The 21,269-nt window shown below is 41.0% G+C and overlaps 2 protein-coding genes across 3 annotated transcripts in view; both read right to left on the bottom strand.

Moving 5' to 3' along the window:
- The window catches only part of LOC126088151 (pyruvate dehydrogenase phosphatase regulatory subunit, mitochondrial-like), a 199,290-nt gene that overhangs the window by 112,815 nt on the left and 65,206 nt on the right, over positions 1-21,269 (bottom strand). For both annotated transcript variants that reach the window (XR_007519946.1, XM_049906267.1), the window contains exons 5-6: positions 10,082-10,223; positions 9,795-9,916 (exon numbers count right to left, since the gene is read on the bottom strand). Coding sequence is in view for 1 of the 2 variants with exons in the window: in XM_049906267.1 (XP_049762224.1) it covers positions 9,795-9,916; positions 10,082-10,223 (264 nt within the window). In the remaining variant the exon portion in view is untranslated. The remainder of the gene's footprint in view (positions 1-9,794; positions 9,917-10,081; positions 10,224-21,269) is intronic.
- The window catches only part of LOC126088159 (uncharacterized), a 475,823-nt gene that overhangs the window by 420,781 nt on the left and 33,773 nt on the right, over positions 1-21,269 (bottom strand). The window lies entirely within an intron of this gene.

The following is a 21,269-nucleotide window of genomic DNA, read 5'->3' as shown; positions in this document are numbered from 1 at the left end:
TACAAATACTTTCAGAAATGACTTCCTGACACTTAAATCTATACTCAATGTTAACAAATTTCTCTTCTTCAGAAACGCTTTCCTTGCCATTGCCAGTCTACATTTTATATCCTCTCTACTTTGACCATCATCAGTTATTTTGCTCCCCTAATAAGAAGTTATGAAGTGCAAATCCATGTTTGATAGACAACAGGGTTTTTTCTTTATTTATCAATTTTCATCCTTTGTAGATAATAGATTTTTTAATGTAGCTTAGCACTGCTTGCAGTGCCACATTTGCATGGTTATGAATATCGTAATGTAGCCTTCCACACCCACATTTTGCTGTCTGTCAGTATGCAGTGAACTACTGTCATTGACAGTCTCAGTGCAGTAACTTGCGTTTGTGATTTTAAGAAGTTAGATAGCTCAAATCTGTGTCTGAAATAAAACAAAGCTCATTTTTTAATTGTTTTCATTCATGTAACTCACAGCTGCATATGCTGTTAGCCACAGTCGGCTATCTGCAAGCAACAGTCTCAGCATGTAGTACCTTCAGGGAAACTAGCGTGTCACATACGGCACTTCAAGTATCGCTTGTTTCGTATGAGAGCTCTGTTTCTGAGGCACCTACCAGAGGATCCAATGTGGGGAATGCACTCACCTCAGAGTGGGTGAAGGTTGTAACCTGTACACATTACTAGATGTGTAGGTTGAATGTGGGATTTGGCTATCTGGCCTCACTCATTCACCCTGTGAGTGTACAAGTGGCCACTCCTTCACCAGGGTCTAAGCAGGCAGACGGAGCGGGTGGGGGATTTGCTAGTTATCAGGAGCCTGAACACTAGGTGTGTTATGGAGCCCCTTACGGAAATGGCATCTGGGCTGGAAAGAAGTCCAATGTATCCTCAGTATGTCTGCTGGGGGCCATATCCAAGGTGAGGAGGAAGCCCTGCATGTGGCTATTGAGAGTCAGAGTGCAGTCATCTGCGAGTTGTGGTTCATGCAATGCCAATGACTTCTGTTGCTTGTTTTCAGAGGTCCTTCTCTGTTCATACAGTGGCTGGTGGTATTGTAAGTACTGCTGGCCTTACTCACCGAGTGTAAGTAGAGCTTAGAATTTGCAGTATTGTACCCAGGGTCAATCAAGATCCTTTATTTGGAACCAAATGGGGGGTCTAAACAGAGGATCTGTGGATTCTGTGAAGGTCTTGACTACAAATTTCTGTCCTTCATAACTGTGTGGAGAATTTCAAGAGTCTCTTGACAGGTCAGAGTGCGACAGTTTGCCTTCTTCATTTCTTCATTTGTTGTCCTCGGTGTCAACATATTGCATTATGATACTGGCTGAAAAATGGGGTGTGGAAGTACAGCACTGACTACTTTAAATAATGTAGCTGAGAGGTGCACAGTTGCATTTACTTTCACTGTTCACAATATAGTTATATATGGCCAGTGCACTATTGATTTAACTTTCCATAAGCCTCATTAATAGTTTGCAGCCAAACCCCCATATACTGCTACAGTTTACTGTCGAACATCTTTGAGCAGTAAAAACTTAACCACAAAGTTCACAGTTCTTCAAGAACAGAAAGGAGCAGACACTGTCATTGTTTTAACACATGGCCTAATTGTATAACACTTATTTCCGAGTTAAGTTGAAGCATTGTTGTTGTTCTAGCCAACACAGGTTTCGCATCTGTAATTCGGCCATGGACTGACTGTCTCGGGACCAAAAATCGGGACCTTATATATCCTTACAATAATAGGCACTGGATCTACACACTGTTCAAAGTTAAATTTACAAAAATTACAATTAAAACTTAACTCATTAAATTAACTGAATGCATCGAAAAATTGGTTCTTTTTAACAGTTTCTTCTACTACTAGGTTTAGGTTGAATTATTTGTTTAAATGATGAAATTAACAGATATTATTAAGAAAACAATGCTTTTGATAAAACTGTTAATCACTTTGGAATTAATTAAGGGCTGGCTTTGCTAACATGTTTTCGAATAGATCCAATGTTTGTAAGTATTACAGAATTTATATTTGTTTATATGTCAACAATAGAATTTAAGTTACAAAACAATTACTGATTTCACCCTGTAACAAAAGATACTAACTAGGCATAATTGAAATAAATTATAAAATAAATTACATACATAAAACTAAGCAGAAAATCAGATCTGGTGTTATATTCTTTAAGACTAAGAGCCAGCCTTTCTCTTTTATGAAAATGCAGATTATACTCACATATGTTAATGGTTATTAGTCAGAAGTGAAAAACTGAATTTTAAGGAGGCAGATGGCAAAACAAGAGGGGAAGTAAAAAATGATGAATGCTCCCCAGTCAATATGCTTTCTCCAAAAGCTGTCTTGAGTAAATACACCTCAAAGCTACAAAGAGGCCTGAGCTTATCGACAATATCAGTATAGAGGCAGGGACTAGCAATCACAACATCATCACAGTCACAACTGTTACTTAAGTTTCATATATCTAATATATCTATCAGGAAGACCAGGAGAGTTTTTATGCTGGAGACAGCAAATAAGCAGTTGTTAACAATGTAGGAAAAGACATATTGTTACTTACTGTAAAGGAGACATGTCAAGTTGGAGACAACAACAATTAAAAGATAGCCACATATAGCTTTCAGGCACAGCCTTTGTCAGTAAGACACACACACACACACACACACACACACACACACACACACACACACACTCTACATGCATCACGACTGCTAACTCCAGGATCTTGGGCCAGAATGCAGCTATCACGTGGGATGCAAGCAGCAATCTGGAGGGGATGGGGAAGGGGAAGGGATAGTGAAGGGATAGTAGTGTACAGGTGGGGGGAGAGACAAACAGTGTCTGGTGGAGTATGCAGAGAATAGAATGCCAACAGGTACAGTGTCAGGAGGTTGTGGGGCAGGAAGGTAGGGAAAAAAGAAGAGGAGAGGGGAAAGACAGGCAGAGGTGTTGACAGAGGGCTGCAAATAAACAGAGTGGGAGATGAGACTGGGGAGGAGATGATAGGACAGAGGGGATCGTAACTGTTGGGTGGAGGGTATGGGGACAGTGTGTTACCGTAGTGAAATGTGGCAATGTGCTGTGCACGAATGACCACACTTCAGATAAGCAATAGTTTTAAGAACTTCATTCGATAGCTAAGAATATGAGTGGCTTCAGAAAGAAACCTGGTTTTTGTATGGGCAATAACACTAAAGCTCTAGCCTTTTTAATTAAGTGAGCGCTGATTAGAATGCAGCAGGATAGCAGACAGACATCAGCCAGAGTGGGGGTAGCTTGCCGAAGGTTTACGATAAGAGCCGAGTCGAGTGCGGTAGGCTGGCATGGTGACTTGCAAGAACATGGAGGCAGAAGGACACAGAAAAGCCAGGGTAGCTCAGAAATAAGATGCAGTATCCACAGGCAGACACTCCTTGGGGATGGAGAAAGTGGACTGGTCCGACCAGAGGTTGCCGAAGGGTAAAAAAGCAGTTTGTTTGAAAAAACTTAAATTGGAGCAGAGGGCCAGAGAAAAATTGGCAGAAAAGTGTAAATCAAAAGCGTATATGCACAGAAAGCAACAGGGAAAGTATAAGGTAAAATGTGTCTGTGTTAAAGGAGAAGATGGTGGCTGATCTCACAAGCGGTTTAGTGGGGGGAGAAGGGCACACAGCATGCCATTGTTGAGGATTAGCTGTTCAACCGGGGAGCAGTACGGATGGCTGGCAGTTGTGCTCCCACAAGATTACAAACTAAGCTTTGCTTTTTGGCTAAATCTGAATAAGACCATGACAAAGTAACGTTCGTGTAGCTGGTGAAGTTATTTTGACTGTGAATGAATGTTTATCTTAATATGTGACAATTACTGAGGCATAGATGCAATTAGTTAATTGAGCAGAGCTTATTGCGTACAACAACATGACAATCATTGAACACAGTAAGGCAGCTGCTGTGCTCGCTACTACTGTTGCAATTCTGTTTTTGGTTTTCTGCCAATTGGTTATGATCATGCTTATTTTTATGTGGGGTATCAAGTGTAAGTAACGACTGAGTTCTGTGGTATCTGGTAAAATAAGATCCTGGTCTTGTGCGTTAAAAGACCCATGTGGCAGCTGAGTGAATTATATTAATATGATCACAATTGGAATGAGCGTGATTGGGACAACAACCAAATGCAATCGGTATCCGACAATGATCTTGAACCCACTTAGAGGGGCATATCCATCTGACCACTATCTGGCTGGATTCTGATTTGTCAACTACGATTTTGCAATTTGTTTGTAATAAATTGTATCAAAGGATTTTGAGGTCAACATGTCTCTAGAATACAACTGCTTTTATCAGAGCTGCATTGCATTATTTAGTAGCACCGAAATTCCTCTCCAAAACCTTAGTTCTACATATTTTTCCTCTCCAAAACCTCAGGTCTACATATTTGCTAAGTCCAGAATCCACAGGGTGCTGAATAACGTACGAGTGGCTGAACTGCAGGTAAGGGCAGGTAAGATTACAGGTCGAGAAAGTGCGGAGGCTGACTAAACTGCCACCGCGTAGGTAAGTCACAAAGAGAACCTGCCACGCACCCCTGTAATCAACCACTTACCGTACCAGACAGTTCAAGGGGTCAACTACGTTATAAGTTAGGGTTTGTCATTCCACAGAGGGGATGTTACAAAGTGCTAGATGGCCTAGGAAATGTTACAGTAGGTTGAGGCTGGGATAATCACAGGAGTGGAGAATGTGTTTTAAGGATAACTCACATCCACACAGATCAGAAAAGCTGGTGGCACAAGGAAGAATCCATATGACTCGGTTAGTGAAGGAGCCACTGAAATCAGTTGTACTAGGTTTAGCTGCATGTTATGCCACGTGGTGGTGTACTTTGCTCTCGGTCACAGTTCGGCGGCAGCCGTTCACTCTGGTGGACAACTGGTTGGTAGTCATACCAATATAAAAAGCTAGGCAATGACTGCAGCAGAGTGAAATAGGACTGCTCGTGTTCTCCGTATACACAAAAAATCTGACAGACAGGATGAGCAGCCAATCTGTGACTGGTGGTACTGCTGTGGTGCATGGGAAAGTGTAATCGTCAAGTAGCTGTAGGATGATTCGGGATGACTTGGACAGAATTTTTATTTGCTGTGATGAATGCCAACTTTTTTAGATGGAAGCTGATATGATCTATAAAGGATACCACTTGTAGGACACTAGTGTGACACATTGTCGAGTACAGAATACTTCTGTGGGCAATTCTTGAGTACTGCTTGAGCATTTGGGCACCCTATCAGGTCCAATTAAAGGAGACCATCAAAGCAATTCAGTGGCATGCTGCTAGATTTGTTACCCGTAGGTTCAGATCAAAACAGAAGTATTACAGAAGTGACCTGTGAACTGTGAATCCCTGGAGGGGACCAGCATTTGTGGCTCACTGCATAATGATTTTATTGCTGCCAATGTACATTTCCTGTGTGGATTGCTAGGACAAATAAGGAAATTAGGGTTCGTGTGGAGGCATATAAAGAGTCATTTTTTCCTCACTACTTTGTGAGTGGAACAGAAAAGGGAATGTCCAAGGATAGTGGTCAAGCACCAAATGATGGCTTGCACATTATGTATCCATATAGATGCAGAAGCATTGTATGTAGACCTCTGATAATTACATTCACATACTGGAAGCTGCTTAGCATATAGTCATCTATAGCATTTATGTTTTTACTGCTTTCAATGAATTCATAGATTCTTTTGTGTTTCTCTGTGATGTTCCCTTCTCAAAATTACAAGAGAAGTCTACCACATGTCATACAAGATGTTTTTTATTGGTTATGCCATTGCTATTCATTTTGCGTATTCACGTAGCAACCAAATGAACATCCCACAAATAACGTAGCTTGCTATGGTAGTTACTGGTACTCTCAAAATTTCATTGCAGTTTGCATGGCAACATCAGTGATACTACATTCAATTCTGCATTTCATAGTTACAGTGTTGAGTCGGCTTACAGTTTGTAATTTACTTCATGGTTAGTATACATGTTTTGGTCCTTCTGAGGCAACAGATGTAGATTTATAAAACATGTATGGTAAAAACAAACAAATGAAATTTTCGCTAAAGATTTTACTTTTTGTTGATACATGATACGCACATCAAAAAAAGTTCTGCATCACCTTGGTTCCGAGAGTTCTGGAACCTGTACAGAAAATTGGAATAGAGATCAACATAAACATCATTTCCACCCTTTTTATTATTGCTCCTGAAAATCACACATTGAATGTTGTACCACCATACAGTGAAACCTTCAGAGGTTGTGATCCAGTTTGCTGTACACACTGGTACCTCTAATACCCAGTAGCATGTCCTCTTGCAATGATGCAAGCCTGTATTCGTTGTGGCATACTATCCACAAGTTCATCAAGGCACTGTTGTACCAAATTGTCCCACTGCTCAATGACGATTCGGCATAGATCCCTCAGAGTGGTTGGTGGGTCACGTTGTCCGTAAACAGCCCTTTTCAATCTATCCGAGGCATGTTCGTTAGGGTTCATGTCTGGACAACATACTGCCCACTCCAATCAAGCGATGTCGTTACCCCGAAGGAAGTCATTCACAAGATGTGCATGATGGGGGCATGAATTGTCATCCATGAAGACAAATGCTTCACCAATATGCTGCCGATATGTTGCAATATCGGTCGGAGGATGGTATTCACATATCTTACAGCTGTTACTGCGCCTTCCATTATTACCAGCAGCGTACGTCGGCTCCACATAATGCCACCCCAAAACAGCAGGGAACCTCCACCTTGCTACACTCGCTGGACAGTGTGTCTAAGCCGTTCAGCCTGACTGGGTTGCCTCCAAACACGTCTCCGATGACTATCTGGTTGAAGGCATGTGTGACACTCATCAGTGAAGAGAATGTGATACTAATGCTGAGCAGTCCATTTGGCATGTTTTTGGGCCCATCTGTACCATGTTGCATGGTGTCATGGTTGCAAAGATGGACCTTGCCATGGACGTCGGAAGAGAAGTTGTGCATTATGCAGCCTATTGTCCATAGTTTGAGTCGTAACATGATGTCCTGTGGCTGCACAAAAAGCCTTATTCAACATGGTGGCGTTGCTGTCAGGGTTCCTCCAAGCCATAATCCATAGGTAGTGGTCATCCACTGCAAGTAGTAGCCATTGGGTGGCGTGAGTGAGGCATGTCATCGACAGTTCCTGTCTTTCTGTATCTCCTCCATGTCCGAACAACACGCTTTGGGTCACTCCGAGACGCCTGGACACTTCCCTTGTTGAGAGCCCTTCCTGGCACAAAGTAACAACAGGGATGCAATCGAACTGCAGTATTGACCATCTTGGCATGGTTGAACTACAGACAACATGGGCCATGTACCTCCTTCCTGGTGGAATGACTGGAACTGATCATCTGTCGGACCCCCTCCATCTAATAGGTGCTGCTCATGCACTGTTGTATACATCTTTGGGCAGGTTTAGTGACATCTCTGAACAGTCAAAGGGACTGTGTCTGTGATACAATATCCACAGTCAACATCTATCTTCAGGAGTTCTGAGAACCGAGGTGATGCAAAACCTTTTTTTGGTGTGTGTGTAGTTGGGTGGAGTGCGGTGGGGTTGTGAGAGGAGAAGGGTAGGAGATTACCGTTTCAGAGCCTTTTCAGTTAGATTTGTCAAAACTGGAAGTGCTTGGCAGAGGCAGCAAGACACCACTTGCAAATTACAAATCTACTGCTTCACTCTAGAATAGAGCACAGAAAAAATGAACACCTAAATCTTTCCATATAATCTCTGCTTTTTCTTTTTTTTATTATGATGGGCATTCCTTCCTATATAAGTGTGAAGCAACAAACAGATTTCACTGTAATGAAAAACACCTTTGTTTTAATTATTGTCATTCCAACATGCTTATATCTGGCATTTTCTGCACTATTTTATAGTAACACAAAACTAGCCATGATTTATTGAACTTCTCCAGTCTTCTGCCAATTCTATTTGGTAAGGATCTCTTAATGAGCAGTAATATGCATGTGAAAGATCAATAAGCAAAGTGTAAGCAATTTTGGTGGATTTTTTTGTAGCTTATAAATGTCCTGTCAATAAGACAGTCTTTAGTTTATATTCTCTAGAACATTTTTATGTGACGGTTCCAAATTAAGTTGCTCATAATTTTAGTCCCTACATATTTAGTTGAATCAACTACCTCTAAATATATCAAACAATGAAAACTCCAGGTTGGAATATCAAAAATATAAGGAAAAGGTAGATTGCTGTTCACTTAAAGGATGTCACATTGAGTTGCAGACAGACACAATGATAAGACACTTACACATTAGCTTCAGCCAAACTGTTTGTCAGAAAAGGAAACACATACACACATTCATTCACACAAGCAAGCACATCTCATGCATACGTGACTGCCATCGCTGGCAGCTTGGACTGGAATGCAACTGCAATGTGGAATGAAAGCAGCAATCTAGAGGGGACAGAGAAGGGAAAGGATAGTAGGGTATGGGTGGAGGGAGAGAAGAGCGCTTTCTGGAGGAGCATGCAAGAGATTAGACTGCCAACAGTCACAGCATCAGGGGGCTATGGGGCAGGAAGGTGAAGAGGAGGAGGGAAATGTAGCGAAAAGGAGAGGTGTGGGGAAGGGGAAAGATGGGTGGGTAAGCTGGCAGAGCGTAGCACACTAAAGAGTGTGGAACACAAAAATAGGAGCAAGGTGATAGGAAAGGGGGTGAAAAATGCTGGGTGGAGGGTGTGGGGACAGTAGGTTACTGTAGGTTGAGGCTCCTGAAATTATCCCGGCATCTGCATGCTCCACCAGATAGTGGCCTTCTGTCCCCCCAGCCACACTCTGCTATCCCTTTCCCTTTCCCTTCCCTATCCCCTCCAGATTGCTGCTTCCTTTCTACATCACAGTTGTATTTCAGCCTGTGCTGCCAGAGGTGGTGGTCATGTGTGCACATGAAGTTCTTGGTTGTGCGAATGGATGTGGCTGTGTTTCCTTTTCTGACAAAGGCTTTTTCATTGGGCCTGTCTGCAACTCAATGTGTCATCTTTACCTCTAAATATCTGATATTTACCATGAAACAAAATTCTCTCAGTACTCATGTGGAGAATGTTACAATTTTTAATGTTCACAGTTAATTGCCAATTTTTGCACAATCCAGATATCTTGTATAAATAATTTTGTAATGAATTTTGGTTTTCTGTTGACCTCATATGATGGTAAACAATGGCTTCATCTGAAGATAATCTACCAGGGTTGCTTACATTGCCTCCTAAATTGAAGTGTCTACCACACTTCCTTGGGGAATGCCAGATATCTGGGGAGATATCTCTGTTCTGGAGAGAATAATGCAGACTGTGGGCACAATTAAAATTACACAAACAAAGCTTCTAGTATTAAACAAAATGTTAAGCAAAGCTTCACAGGTAGTGTCACAGGTATCTCTAATTCTGACAAGTCGGAATGAACTGCTGGATGAAATGTGTCTTGAGTGGCTACTGGCGCAATTTTTTTCAATATACTGAACAAATCACTTGAGCAAAAGTACTATGTTCCAATCAACTGATAACAATCCAATAAGCAGTTCCATTACCGACATATATGACACCAGTGAGTAATTATCCTCAAAATCTACTTTGACCATAAATATTAGGTAGATGGTTTCCCATTGTGAGAATTATGTCACAATGGCATCATGGGAAATACAAGTATGTAACAATGGCACAGATTTGTTTATTTAAAGGAGCAGTCCCACTGCACCTTTGTCTTACATACCATTCCTGCACAGTTGATAAAATATTCACATAACACAGTTCCATTGTTGGTTGCTACAGCTTTTACTCGAGCATTTTCAGTTAAAACTTGTACCACCTGGCAGTCTTCAACATATCGCGCACCTGCACACACATGGAAAAAAAAAAAAAAAAAAAAAGATAAAATATAGCATCCAAGTTATTGGATGAATGATTTAAAAACAGTGTGAGGCTTATGACCAAATTTCTTTGTAGAGATTACGTGAGTCACTCCATGCAAAAAGTTAAAAGCAATGTTTTTGAACTTACCTCCTTCTCTTGCCAACTTTGCTAAAACATAACACACAGCTTGAGGTTTTGCCACAGCATCCTCAGGGACCCAGATTGCTCCAACCAAGTCTTCAGTTCTCAAGTATGGATGCAATTTCTTAAGTTCATTGCTACCAACAACCTACAAGAGTTGAATAAAAATGAAAGACGGTAGAAAATTACCCTTACTGTCATTGATTTTTACAAAAAATCTTTGAAAACAACAGAAAAATTTGGTCCATCAAATTTTGAGGTAAGATGTTCAGCTGATTTTATGAAGACAGAGAGAGAGAGAGAGTATTCACCATTCAACAGGTATGTGTTGCAGGCAGTATTTATGTGGCAGCAATCTTTATGTACGGTATTACTTCCCCAAGTCAACAAATACTTTAACTTGTTTCACACAAGTAAAAGTGTCCTTTATGATGAGTTACTTGGAAAATTATGTACAAATGAATGAATTTTTATCATCTAGCTAAGACTAGCATTTTGTTTTAACATATTCATAAATGCTTAATATATGCCAAATGTAATGGCTAACTCATTTAGTGACCAAACTTTTTTTCCCCAAAGATCTTTCAGTTTTTGTCTATTATTACATTAATTTTTACATCTTTTTGGCCCCAACTGTCTTATACAATTTGCTGCTGTCCAACATGTGCCACCTTAATTAATAAACCAAGGTAATTGATTACTGAAAGATTAAAAGTGATTGTGCTATTTTTATTTTTTGTCCCTTGTTTATTACATTTTCTTGTTTTTCACATACCATTCTTCCTTTAACACAATTAGGTGACATTTCTATGGTATGGGAAGTTCTTGGAGAATGTAAATAACTTTGGAGAAAGTATTAGTAGTGTTGAGTCACTGGTGTGTACTCTAACTGGAAAAAGAATTTGTTCAAAAGGTAGTGAAGTTTTCAGTCTTGTTCCTATGCCTGTCGAAAACCCAATGTCTCTACTGTTCAGTGAGTTAGTTTAGTACACATTTCATTATTTTAATTCAGTCTGAAAAATACCAATCTCTTCCTCAGACTCAGCAGTTCTCTTTTTAGACATAATCTGCAGGCATGGGAGAGCCAATACAGATTCTCTCTCTACTCCCCCAATACAGTTGCTTCAGAGAAATGTCTAACACATTTTCTAAATGATGTTCCACAATTAACTCATCTATGAGAACACTGAGACTTCTTATAAAATAAATCTGACAACTAAAAATCACAGTAATATGACACTCTAAAGTCCTAGATGAAATGTAAATGACACAGGGAGTTAATGTAACTAGTCCCAACATACTTGAGTTACTGAACAATCTGTGGGCACATAAACAAGACTGAAAACATGTTCCTTGGCTCATATTGCTGGAATCTACACTACCCGCATTTTGAAAGTAAGGCTCCCTGTCAGGTACTAAGACCTTTCCTGCAATATTTCCTAGCAGAGCGGGTTGAGCATTTCTCTGAAACTGACACTGACAAAAGAAACTCTTGATGAATCTTGCTTGGACCTTCTTAGTCTCTTTATTCATCAAAATTGGTAAGGATCACAATTTGGTGAGCACTCCTCAACAACCAGCCTAGAATGCTTTCGGTAAGTGAGCTCATCCATGGACAAATTACATTTCCTAAGGATCTTTCTGACAAATCTTAGGTTGACACCTGCCTTCCCCGCAAATAGGCTGATGTGGTCATTCTGTCTTGACTTGCTCCAGACTAGATACACAATGGTTATGATTGATTACAGTGGATGACTGCCCATTTACACAGTCAAATTTCATCACATCTTACTTGCACACATTAATTTGTTAATTTGCATTTAAGGTCCACTGCCAGTCTTTTAACCTAATGCTGTCTCTGATGACCTTGTAGCACCTGCTATGTGGGTCACGACTTCAGTCATTATTTGCACAAACCAGTGATGTTATGCATATTCATTGGTGTAGTCATGTGTATGCAGCAACAGAGGAATTGCAGCTATCAAGCAGTTTCTGCACCAGTTGCCAGGTATGCTGTGTTTTGTATGTGTTGTTAATTCCTTAATGTCTGAATTTTGATATACTTTTGTATGTTCCATGTTTAGGTACTCTGTACTTACTGTCACTCCTGGTAACAGTAGTAACAGGTATCCTGCTTTTCACAAAATATTCTTACACTCAGGAAAGTTATTGCTATTGGTTAAGCATTCCTGACCTTCCACTTGTCTCCAGTAACGTTCTGTGTTACGAACTAGTAAACAGACCCAGTTATTCTTCAATAAAGAATTTTAATCTAGTTCAGTTTCTAGTACCAGACTGAATACATTATTTTAAAGGTCGGTCAGACCAAATTATGCTGATCACAACAGGTGGTGGCCCCGACGTGATCTGAGCTGAATAACCTGAACTGAAGAGAACTAAACCACTCCTGAATTTACTACATGGCAAGATGACTGATGAACCAACAGTGTCCAGACTAGTGGTCTGTTTGCCTCCCTTCTGGCCTTACAACCCAGTGCTGTGATTTGCAAAAGTGGAAGTGAGCGTTTGCTATGTGCGCATCATGGCTGACTCGACAGAATTTCCTCTCTTCAGGAGCCAGCTTGACCACCGTTTGCCACAGAAGTTCCCGATCTCATTACTGTACCATCACCGGAAAGCTCATACAAGAAGCTTAAATCAGAATTAATCCAGAGAGTTTCAACATCACAAAGGGTCAAATACAGCACGTACTGTCATAAGAGAAGATAGGATATTACAAGACATCACAATACTACAAGACATCACAATACTCACATCACTTACTGAGCAATTTAAACACAGTAACCATACTGGACAAGCTGCTTCACACCCTGTGGATCATTTGACAACTGCCACAGATCAAAATCATTGTGGCATCATAAATGAAGATGTCACTGGACAACATGGCAGAACCTGCCGATCGCACCAAAGAGGCCATCGTACCTTCTCAAGTTAGGTGACAGTGTCAGGTGTTGGCACAGTAGGGGCCACCACAGTTGTGGACCAAGATTTTGCCTCCTTGGCATCAAAGGCAGAATTGTTATGTATGCAGATTAGCACACTTCTGTCCTAAAACAGTATTGGAAATGGTAGCGGGTATTACAACAGGAGAGCCCAGAGTTGTTTCACATCCACTGCTGCATCATCTAACATGTAACAACCTATCTGCTGGTAAGTTTGGTGAGCAGGTGCAAAAATGTACAACAGCCTGCTTGTTCCCAAAAGCCAGTGGTAGTCAGTTGTAGGTGCAACCGGCTGTCCTGTGAAGTCATGACATCTGCTCATCAGTGACAATAGATAAGGCCAAAAGTATTTAATAGACACCAGTTTGGATCTGAGCTTCTTAGCTTGCACTTCAATGCACTGAAACAGATTGCTGACAGCGCTCTGCTTCTCTGCCACTAATGAATCATAATCTCCACATATGGAACACAGCAGATTGAACTAAATTTGGGACTTCACCATCGAGGAGGCCATTATAGGAGCTGGTCTCTTGGAACATTACCAGCTCGTAGCAGATGTGGCCAGTGCTCAGATGGCCGACAGTGTTATTGGACTGACAGCTGCAGGATTTTATTGCAATGCAACAGTGGACAGTGGCAGTCTGATACAGGTGTGTGACGATAAGTATGCATCCTTACCAAGGCAATTCCCTGTGTTGGGCAGACCTCCAGGCACACACATGCAGTGCCTCATAAAACAATGTATCATGCAGAAACCACATATGGCCTGCCAGTATCTTGCAAGCCTAGGAGCTTGGCACCTGATTGCCTGGTCTTTGACAAGGCAAAATTTGACACATTGCTTACAGAAGGGATAATCCATCTGTCAAGTAGCCCAAGGTCACCTGCTCTACATGTCGTTCTCAAGAAAGGGTGAGCTTGGCACTCGTGTGGTGACTATAGCACACTTAACACTGTAACAGTTCTATCCCCTGCCTTTGTTGCATGCCTACAATTACATGTTACATGGAGCTACAATATTTAGCATTCTAGACTGCACCAAGGCAGATTCCTGTAGTGAAGGAAGAAGTCCCAAAGATTCTGTTTGGACTTTATGAGAGCAAATACATGACTGTTGGTTTATGGAATGTGGCTCAAATATGGCAGAGATTTATAGATTCCATCCTTCATGGCTTGCCATTTTGCTTTGCCTTTCTCCATGACATTCTCACGTATTCGGCTAATAAGGAGCAATACCACCAGCACATTAAAAAGATATTTAAACAATTGGAGCAGTCTGATGTCATGTTGAAAGCGACCATGTGCATGTTTGGACAACCCAAAATCACACTTCTACACCTCTGGATATCATCTGTAGGCTCCCTACCATTAACAGAGAATGTCAAAGCAGTTTTGCAGATACCAAGACTGACCACAATTAAAGAATTACACAGGTTCCTAGGGATGGTAAGCTTTTCCACTGCCACCTACCACATGCAGCAGAACAACACACTGACCCAAAGGTCAGAGGCAGTACCCCAGTGCAGTGGTCGTAGAAGATGTGCTCTGCTTCTGAGGCCACAAAGTACGGTATGGCAAACATAGCACTCTTTGCGCACCACAAGCTTGAGGCACCCTTGGCATTGGTGGTAGACCCAAGCTAAACAGCTATCCTCATGGCACTGCAGCAGTTGTCAGACAGTTTGTGGCAACCACTTGCATATTTCTCATGGAAACTGACACCATTGCAGCAGAAGTGGAGTGCATATGCTGCGCACTTCCAGCTGCGTACAAGGCAGTTACATGCTTCCGGCCACAGAATAAAGTGAGAGAATTTACAATCTACACAGACCAGAAGCCGCTGGTCTACACTTTAAGGTAGAACAGCTACACTTTAAGGTAGAACAGCAACAGTTGTTCTCCTAGGCAATACAACTCTCCGTCCAAACAGGCCTCAGAAGGCCCAACGGTACCGACCGGCCACTGTGTCATCCTCCGCCTAAAAGAGTCACTGGATGTAGATATGGAGGGGCATGTGGTCAGCACACCACTCTTCCAGCCGTACCTCAGTTTCTGAGACTGGAGCTGCTACTTCTCAATAAAGTAGCTCCTCAGTTTGCCTCACAAGGGCTGAGTGCACCCCACTTGCGAACAGTGCTCAGCAGACTGGATGGTCACACATCCAAGTGCTAGCACAGCCTGGGCAATGCTTAACTTCGGTGATCTGATGGGAACCAGTGTTACTCTGTGGCAAGGCCTTTGGCTAGGCAATACAACCGTCTGGAGTTACATGTCAATTTACTGCCAACATTAAACACATTTCTGGCATTGACAGTGTAGTGACCCATTGTCTCCTGCACCAACGTTGTGACAAGAACTATAGATTTTTCGTAAGTGCTCAAGGCTCAGTGAGACGACAAAGAACTCTAGACCTTCATCAGCAATGTCACGTCAGGTTGAAGTTGTAACTTGTCAGTGTTCCTGGCAATGACGTCCAAATATACTGTGATGTTTTGCAAGGAAGATCGTGCCTGTTTCTACCAACCACATTTCAACACAAATTTTTAAACAATTTCCACAATCTGTGCCACCATAAAGCCCATCCAACTTTCCACCTAGTGTTGCAACATTTAGTATGGCCTGAGATGGAGAAAGACTGCCAGGAGTGGACACAAACATGTCCCAAATGTCACCACTATAAGGCGTCCTGCCATGTGCATGCACCTGTCAGTGATTTTCTAGACACAACTTTACATTTTGCACCTGTGCACCTTGATCTTGTAGGCCTACTTCCTCCAACAGGTGATCAGCAGTGTTTGTTCAGTATGACAGGTCACACTACATGCTGGCTGCGGGCAGCACTGGTGGACAATATCACTGTGGGAACTTTAACCTCCACATTTGCATCAGCGTGGATAGCAAGATTCAGCTGCCCACTACACATAACTACTGACTGTGGCCAACAGTTTGAATCTGCTCTGTTTGCAAATCTGGTGAAGTTTTGTGGATACATACACCACAAGACAATCAGTTATTACCCACCTCCCTTCCCTGCCCCAAGTAATGATATGATAGAATGTTGGCATCATACCCTGAAGGTGGCATTCATGTGGCATAGAACTTCTTGGACATGTCCTCTTCCAATAGTTTTCCTTGTACTACAAACTACTTACAAGTTTGACATTGACTCTTCAGCCATGGAATTAGCCTATAGCAAAACATTACATCTTCCTGGAGAATTTGTCCCTGAAGGCGGTGCTCACGTGTAATAGAACTTCCTGGACATCTACCCTTTCGATAGTTCTCCTTGGATTATCAACTACTTACAACCCTCACATCGATTCCTCAGCTGCAGAATTAGTCTATGCTGAAATATTACATATTCCTGGAGAATTTTTCCATGCAAGGTCTCTACAGACAACACCATGAGACCAGCCAGATTTCCTAAATAAGTTACGAGGCCAATTTGCTTACATCTGACATCCCAAGGCCTCCCGATAGGCATGGTACAATGAGCAGTTGCATGCATTATAATTTAGACAGCTGCTTGCATGTAATGCTCCATACTGATAGTGTCAAGCAACCTTTGCAACACCCACACACCAGACCACATCATGTCTTAAGAAGACGTACCAAGATGCCAGTCATTGCCATAAACGACAGGTTGACAACTGTGTCAATCAACAATGTGACACCTACGTACATTTTTCATGAAGCACCACCAACTACAGCAGAATCAAGACTACATCTTCCTCCTGCACCAGACACAACCGCCAACAGAGTTGCAACAACTGGCAGACACAGAAAAACGGCAAGCTTGCACAAGCCTTTTGTGTGTTTCATGTTTAGTTGTTCTGTGCTTACTGTCACCCCTGGTTACAGTAGTAACAAGTATAGTGCTTTTCATGAAATATCCTTATACTCAGGAACATTATTGCTATTGGTTACACATTTCCGATCATCTAGTCATTTCCTGTAATGTTCTGTAAAAAGATCCAGTTATTTATCAACAACAAAAATTTAATCCACCTCACTTTCTATCTCCAGACTGAATACATTATTTCAAAAGTCAGTCAGACTGAATTATGCTGATTTTGACAACCTCATCATTAAGTGAATGTTAAGCCCTAACCTTTCTGCATTACTTTTTTTTAACATAGTGCTGATTATCTGTGAGTCCTTCCGCCTCCCATAACAACTTTCTAATGGCGTCAAAACAGCTTGATCTACAAACACTCCAAGAAAGCTACTATTGTTATTTATGTTTTCCATGAATATTCAGAAATATAATACTGGAACAAAAAATGACTTCCACTATGCCTCACTCAGCCTTCAGGTGAAATGCAAAAGAGAGGTGTATTCAACCATAAAAGTCTTTGACCACTTACCCAGAGGTGTAAATATTCTAATAGATAACACAATTAACTGGAAACACAAACTGAAATCATACCTCCTTGTACCATAATGAAAAATTTACTCATTCTACATAACAGTGAGAGATCACAACTATGATCGAAGGAATGCACTAATAACTAAATAACTAACTAACATCCCACCACGCTTGTATGTAAGTCCTACTAATTTTGCTCCTGATGACATCTCCTCATTATGAAAAACAGTCTGATTTCTATTTGACAGGAGATCTTCAACTCATCTACATGCCTGTTCTGATATTCCATATACATACATTTTGTTTGATAACAGTTTGTAAACATATAATAAGCTATCCTTAAGTCAATAAATATGACATCAACATACTGTAATAAAACTGGCAAATGTGAGACAAATGTACTAACCGATTTTGGATCATGTGAAATGACCGATTCCAAATTGAAAACCCAAAATCCAGAAAACCACTACCACATTGCTGCACGAAAAAGTATAAATCTCAAAACATATATACACTCTTGATGTAAATATGATGATGATTATTAACTTTCTAAAAAGATAAACTGTTATTTGTATTTTATTTATGAAATGTATGTTCTAGTGATGATTTTGCACAAATAAATCAATATATGATAGCATTCCCCCCTATGAACCATGGACCTTGCCATTGGTGGGGAGGCTTGCGTGCCTCAGTGATACAGATAGCCGTACCCTAGGTGCAGCCACAATGGTGGGGTATCTGTTGAGAGGCCAGAAAAATGTGTGGTTCCTGAAGAGGGGCAGCAGCCTTTTCAGTAGTTGCAGGGGCAACAATCTGGATGATTGACTGATCTGACCTTGTAACACTAACCAAAACGGCCTTTCTGTGCTGGTACTGCGAACGGCTGAAAGCAAGGGGAAACTACAGCCGTAATTTTTTCCAAGGGCATGCAGCTTTACTGTATGGTCAAATGATGATGGCATCCTCTTGGGTAAAATATTCCGGAGGTAAAATAGTTCCCCATTTGGATCTCCGGGCGGGGGCTACTCAAGAGGACATCGTTATCAAGAGAAAGAAAACTGGCGTTATATGGATCGGAGTGTGGAATGTCAGATCCCTTAATCGGGCAGGTAGGTTAGAAAATTTAAAAAGGGAAATGGAAAGGTTAAAATTAGATATAGTAGGAATTAGTGAAGTTTGGTGGCAGGAGGAACAGGACTTTTGGTCAGGCGAATACAAGGTTATAAATACAAAACCAAATAGGGGTAATGCAGGAATAGGTTTAATAATGAATAAAAGAATAGGAGTGCAGGTAAGCTACTACAAATAGCATAGTGAATGCCTTATTGTGGCCAAGATAGACACAAAGCCCATGCCTACTAGCTCTGCAGATGATGCAGAAATTGATGAAATGTATGATGAGATAAAAGAAATTATTCAGATAGTGAAAGAAGATGAAAATTTAATAGCCATGTGTAACTGGAATTCGGTAGTAGGAAAAGGGAGAGAAGGAAATGTAGTAGGTGAATATGGACTGGGGGTAAGAAATGAAAGAGGAAGCTGCATGGTAGAATTTTGTACAGAGCACAACTTAATCATAGCTAACACTTGGTTCAAGAATCATAAAAGAAGGTTGCATACATGGAAGAAGCCTGGAGATACAGACAGGTTTCAGACAGATTATGTAACTGTAAGACAGAGATTTAGGAACAAGGTTTTAAATTGTAAGACATTTCCAGGGGCAGATGTGGACTCTGACCACAATCTATTGGTTATGAACTGTAGATTAAAACTGAAGAAACTGCAAAAAGGTGGGAATTTAGGGAGATGGGACCTGGATAAACTGACTAAACCAGAGGTTGTACAGAGTTTCAGGAAGAGCATAAGGGAACAATTGACAGGAATGGGGGAAAGAAATACAGTAGAAGAAGAATGGATAGCTTTGAGGGATGAAATAGTGAAGGCAGCAGAGGATCAGGTAGGTAAAAATATGAGGGATAGTAGAAATCCTTGGGTAACAGAAGAAATACTGAATTTAATTGATGAAAGGAGAAAATATAAAAATGCAGTAAATGAAGCAGGCAAAAAGGAATACAAACGTCTCAAAAATGAGATCAACAGGAAGTGTTAAATGTTTAAGCAGGGATGGTTAGAGGACAAATGTAAGGATGTAGAGGCTTATCTCACTAGGGGTAAGATAGATACTGCCTACAGGAAAACTAAAGAGATGTTTGGAGAATAGAGAACCACTTGTGTGAATATCAAGAGCTCAAATGGAAACTCAGTTCTAAACAAAGAAGGGAAAGCAGAAAGGTGGAAGGAGTATATACAAGGGTCCATACAAGTGTGATGTTCTTGAGGACAACATTATGGAAAAGGAAGAGGATGTAGAGGAAGATGAAATGGGAGATATGATACTGCATGAAGAGTTTGACAGAGCACTGAAAGACCTAAGTCGAAACAAGGCCCCAGGAGAAGTCAACATTCCATTAGAACTACTGACAGCCTTGGGGGAGCCAGTCCTGACAAAACTCTACCATCTGGTGAGCAAGATGTCTGGGACAGGCGAAATACCCTCAGACTTCAAGAAGAATATAATAATTCCAATCCCAAAGAAAGCAGGTATTGACTGATGTGAAAATTACCAAACTATCAGTTTAATAAGTCACGGCTGCAAAATACTAACGTGAATTCTTTACAGACAAATGGAAAAACTAGTAGAAGCCGACCTCGTGGAAGATCAGTTTGGATTCTGTAGAAATGTTGGAACACGTGAGGCAATACTGACCCTACGACTTAACTTAGAATCTAGATTAAGGGAAGGCAAACCTACGTTTCTAGCATTTGTAGACTTAGAGAAAGCTTTTGGCAATGTTGACTGGACTACTCTGTTTCAAATTCTGAAGGTGGCAGGGGTAAAATACAGGGAGCGAAAGGCTATTTACAATTTGTACAGAAACCAGATGGCAGTTATAAGAGTCGAGGGGCATGAAAGGGAAGCAGCGATTGGGAAGGGAGTGAGACAGGGTTGTAGCCTCTCCCGATGTTATTCAATCTGTATATTGAGCAAACAGTGAAGGAAATAAAAGAAAAATTCGGAGTAGGTATTAAAATCCATGGAGAAGAAATAAAAACTTTGAGGTTTGCCAATGACATTGTAATTCTGTCAGAGACGGTAAAGGGCTTGGAAGAGCAGTTGAACAGAATGGATATTATCTTGAAAGGAGGATATAAGATGAACATCAACAAAAGCAAAACGAGGGTAATGGAATGTAGTCAAATTAAGTTGGGTGATGCTGAGGGAATTAGATTAGGAAATGAAACGCTTAAAGTAGTAAAGGAGTTTTGCTATTTGGAGAGCAAAATAACTGATGATGGTCAAAGTAGAGAGGATATAAAATGTAGATTGGCAATGGCAAGGAAAGCATTTCTGAAGAAGAGAAATTTGTTAACATCAAGTATAGATTTAAGTGTCAGGAAATCGTTTCTGAAAGTATTTGTAGGAGTGTAGCCATGTATGGAAGTGAAACATGGACGGTAAATAGTTTGGACAAGAAGAGAATAGAAGCTTTTGAAATGTGATGCTACAGAAGAATGCTGAAGATTAGATGGGTAGATCACATAACTAATGAGGAGGTATTGAATAGGATTGGGGAGAAGAGGAGTTTGTGGCACAACTTGACTAGAAGAAGGGATCACTTGGTAGGACATGTTCTGAGGCATCAAGGGACACCAATTTAGTATTGGAGGGCCGTGTGGTGGGTAAAAATCGTAGAGGGAGACCAAGAGATGAATACACTAAGCAGATTCAGAAGGATGTAGATTGCAGTAGGTACTGGGAGGCGAAGAAGCTTCCACAAAATAGAGTAGCATGGAGAGCTGC

Source organism: Schistocerca cancellata, chromosome 6 (assembly GCF_023864275.1).
Source record: "Schistocerca cancellata isolate TAMUIC-IGC-003103 chromosome 6, iqSchCanc2.1, whole genome shotgun sequence".
NCBI lineage: Eukaryota > Metazoa > Arthropoda > Insecta > Orthoptera > Acrididae > Schistocerca > Schistocerca cancellata.
Note: the sequence above shows the minus strand (reverse complement) of the source record. Positions and strands in the feature narration are given on the sequence as shown.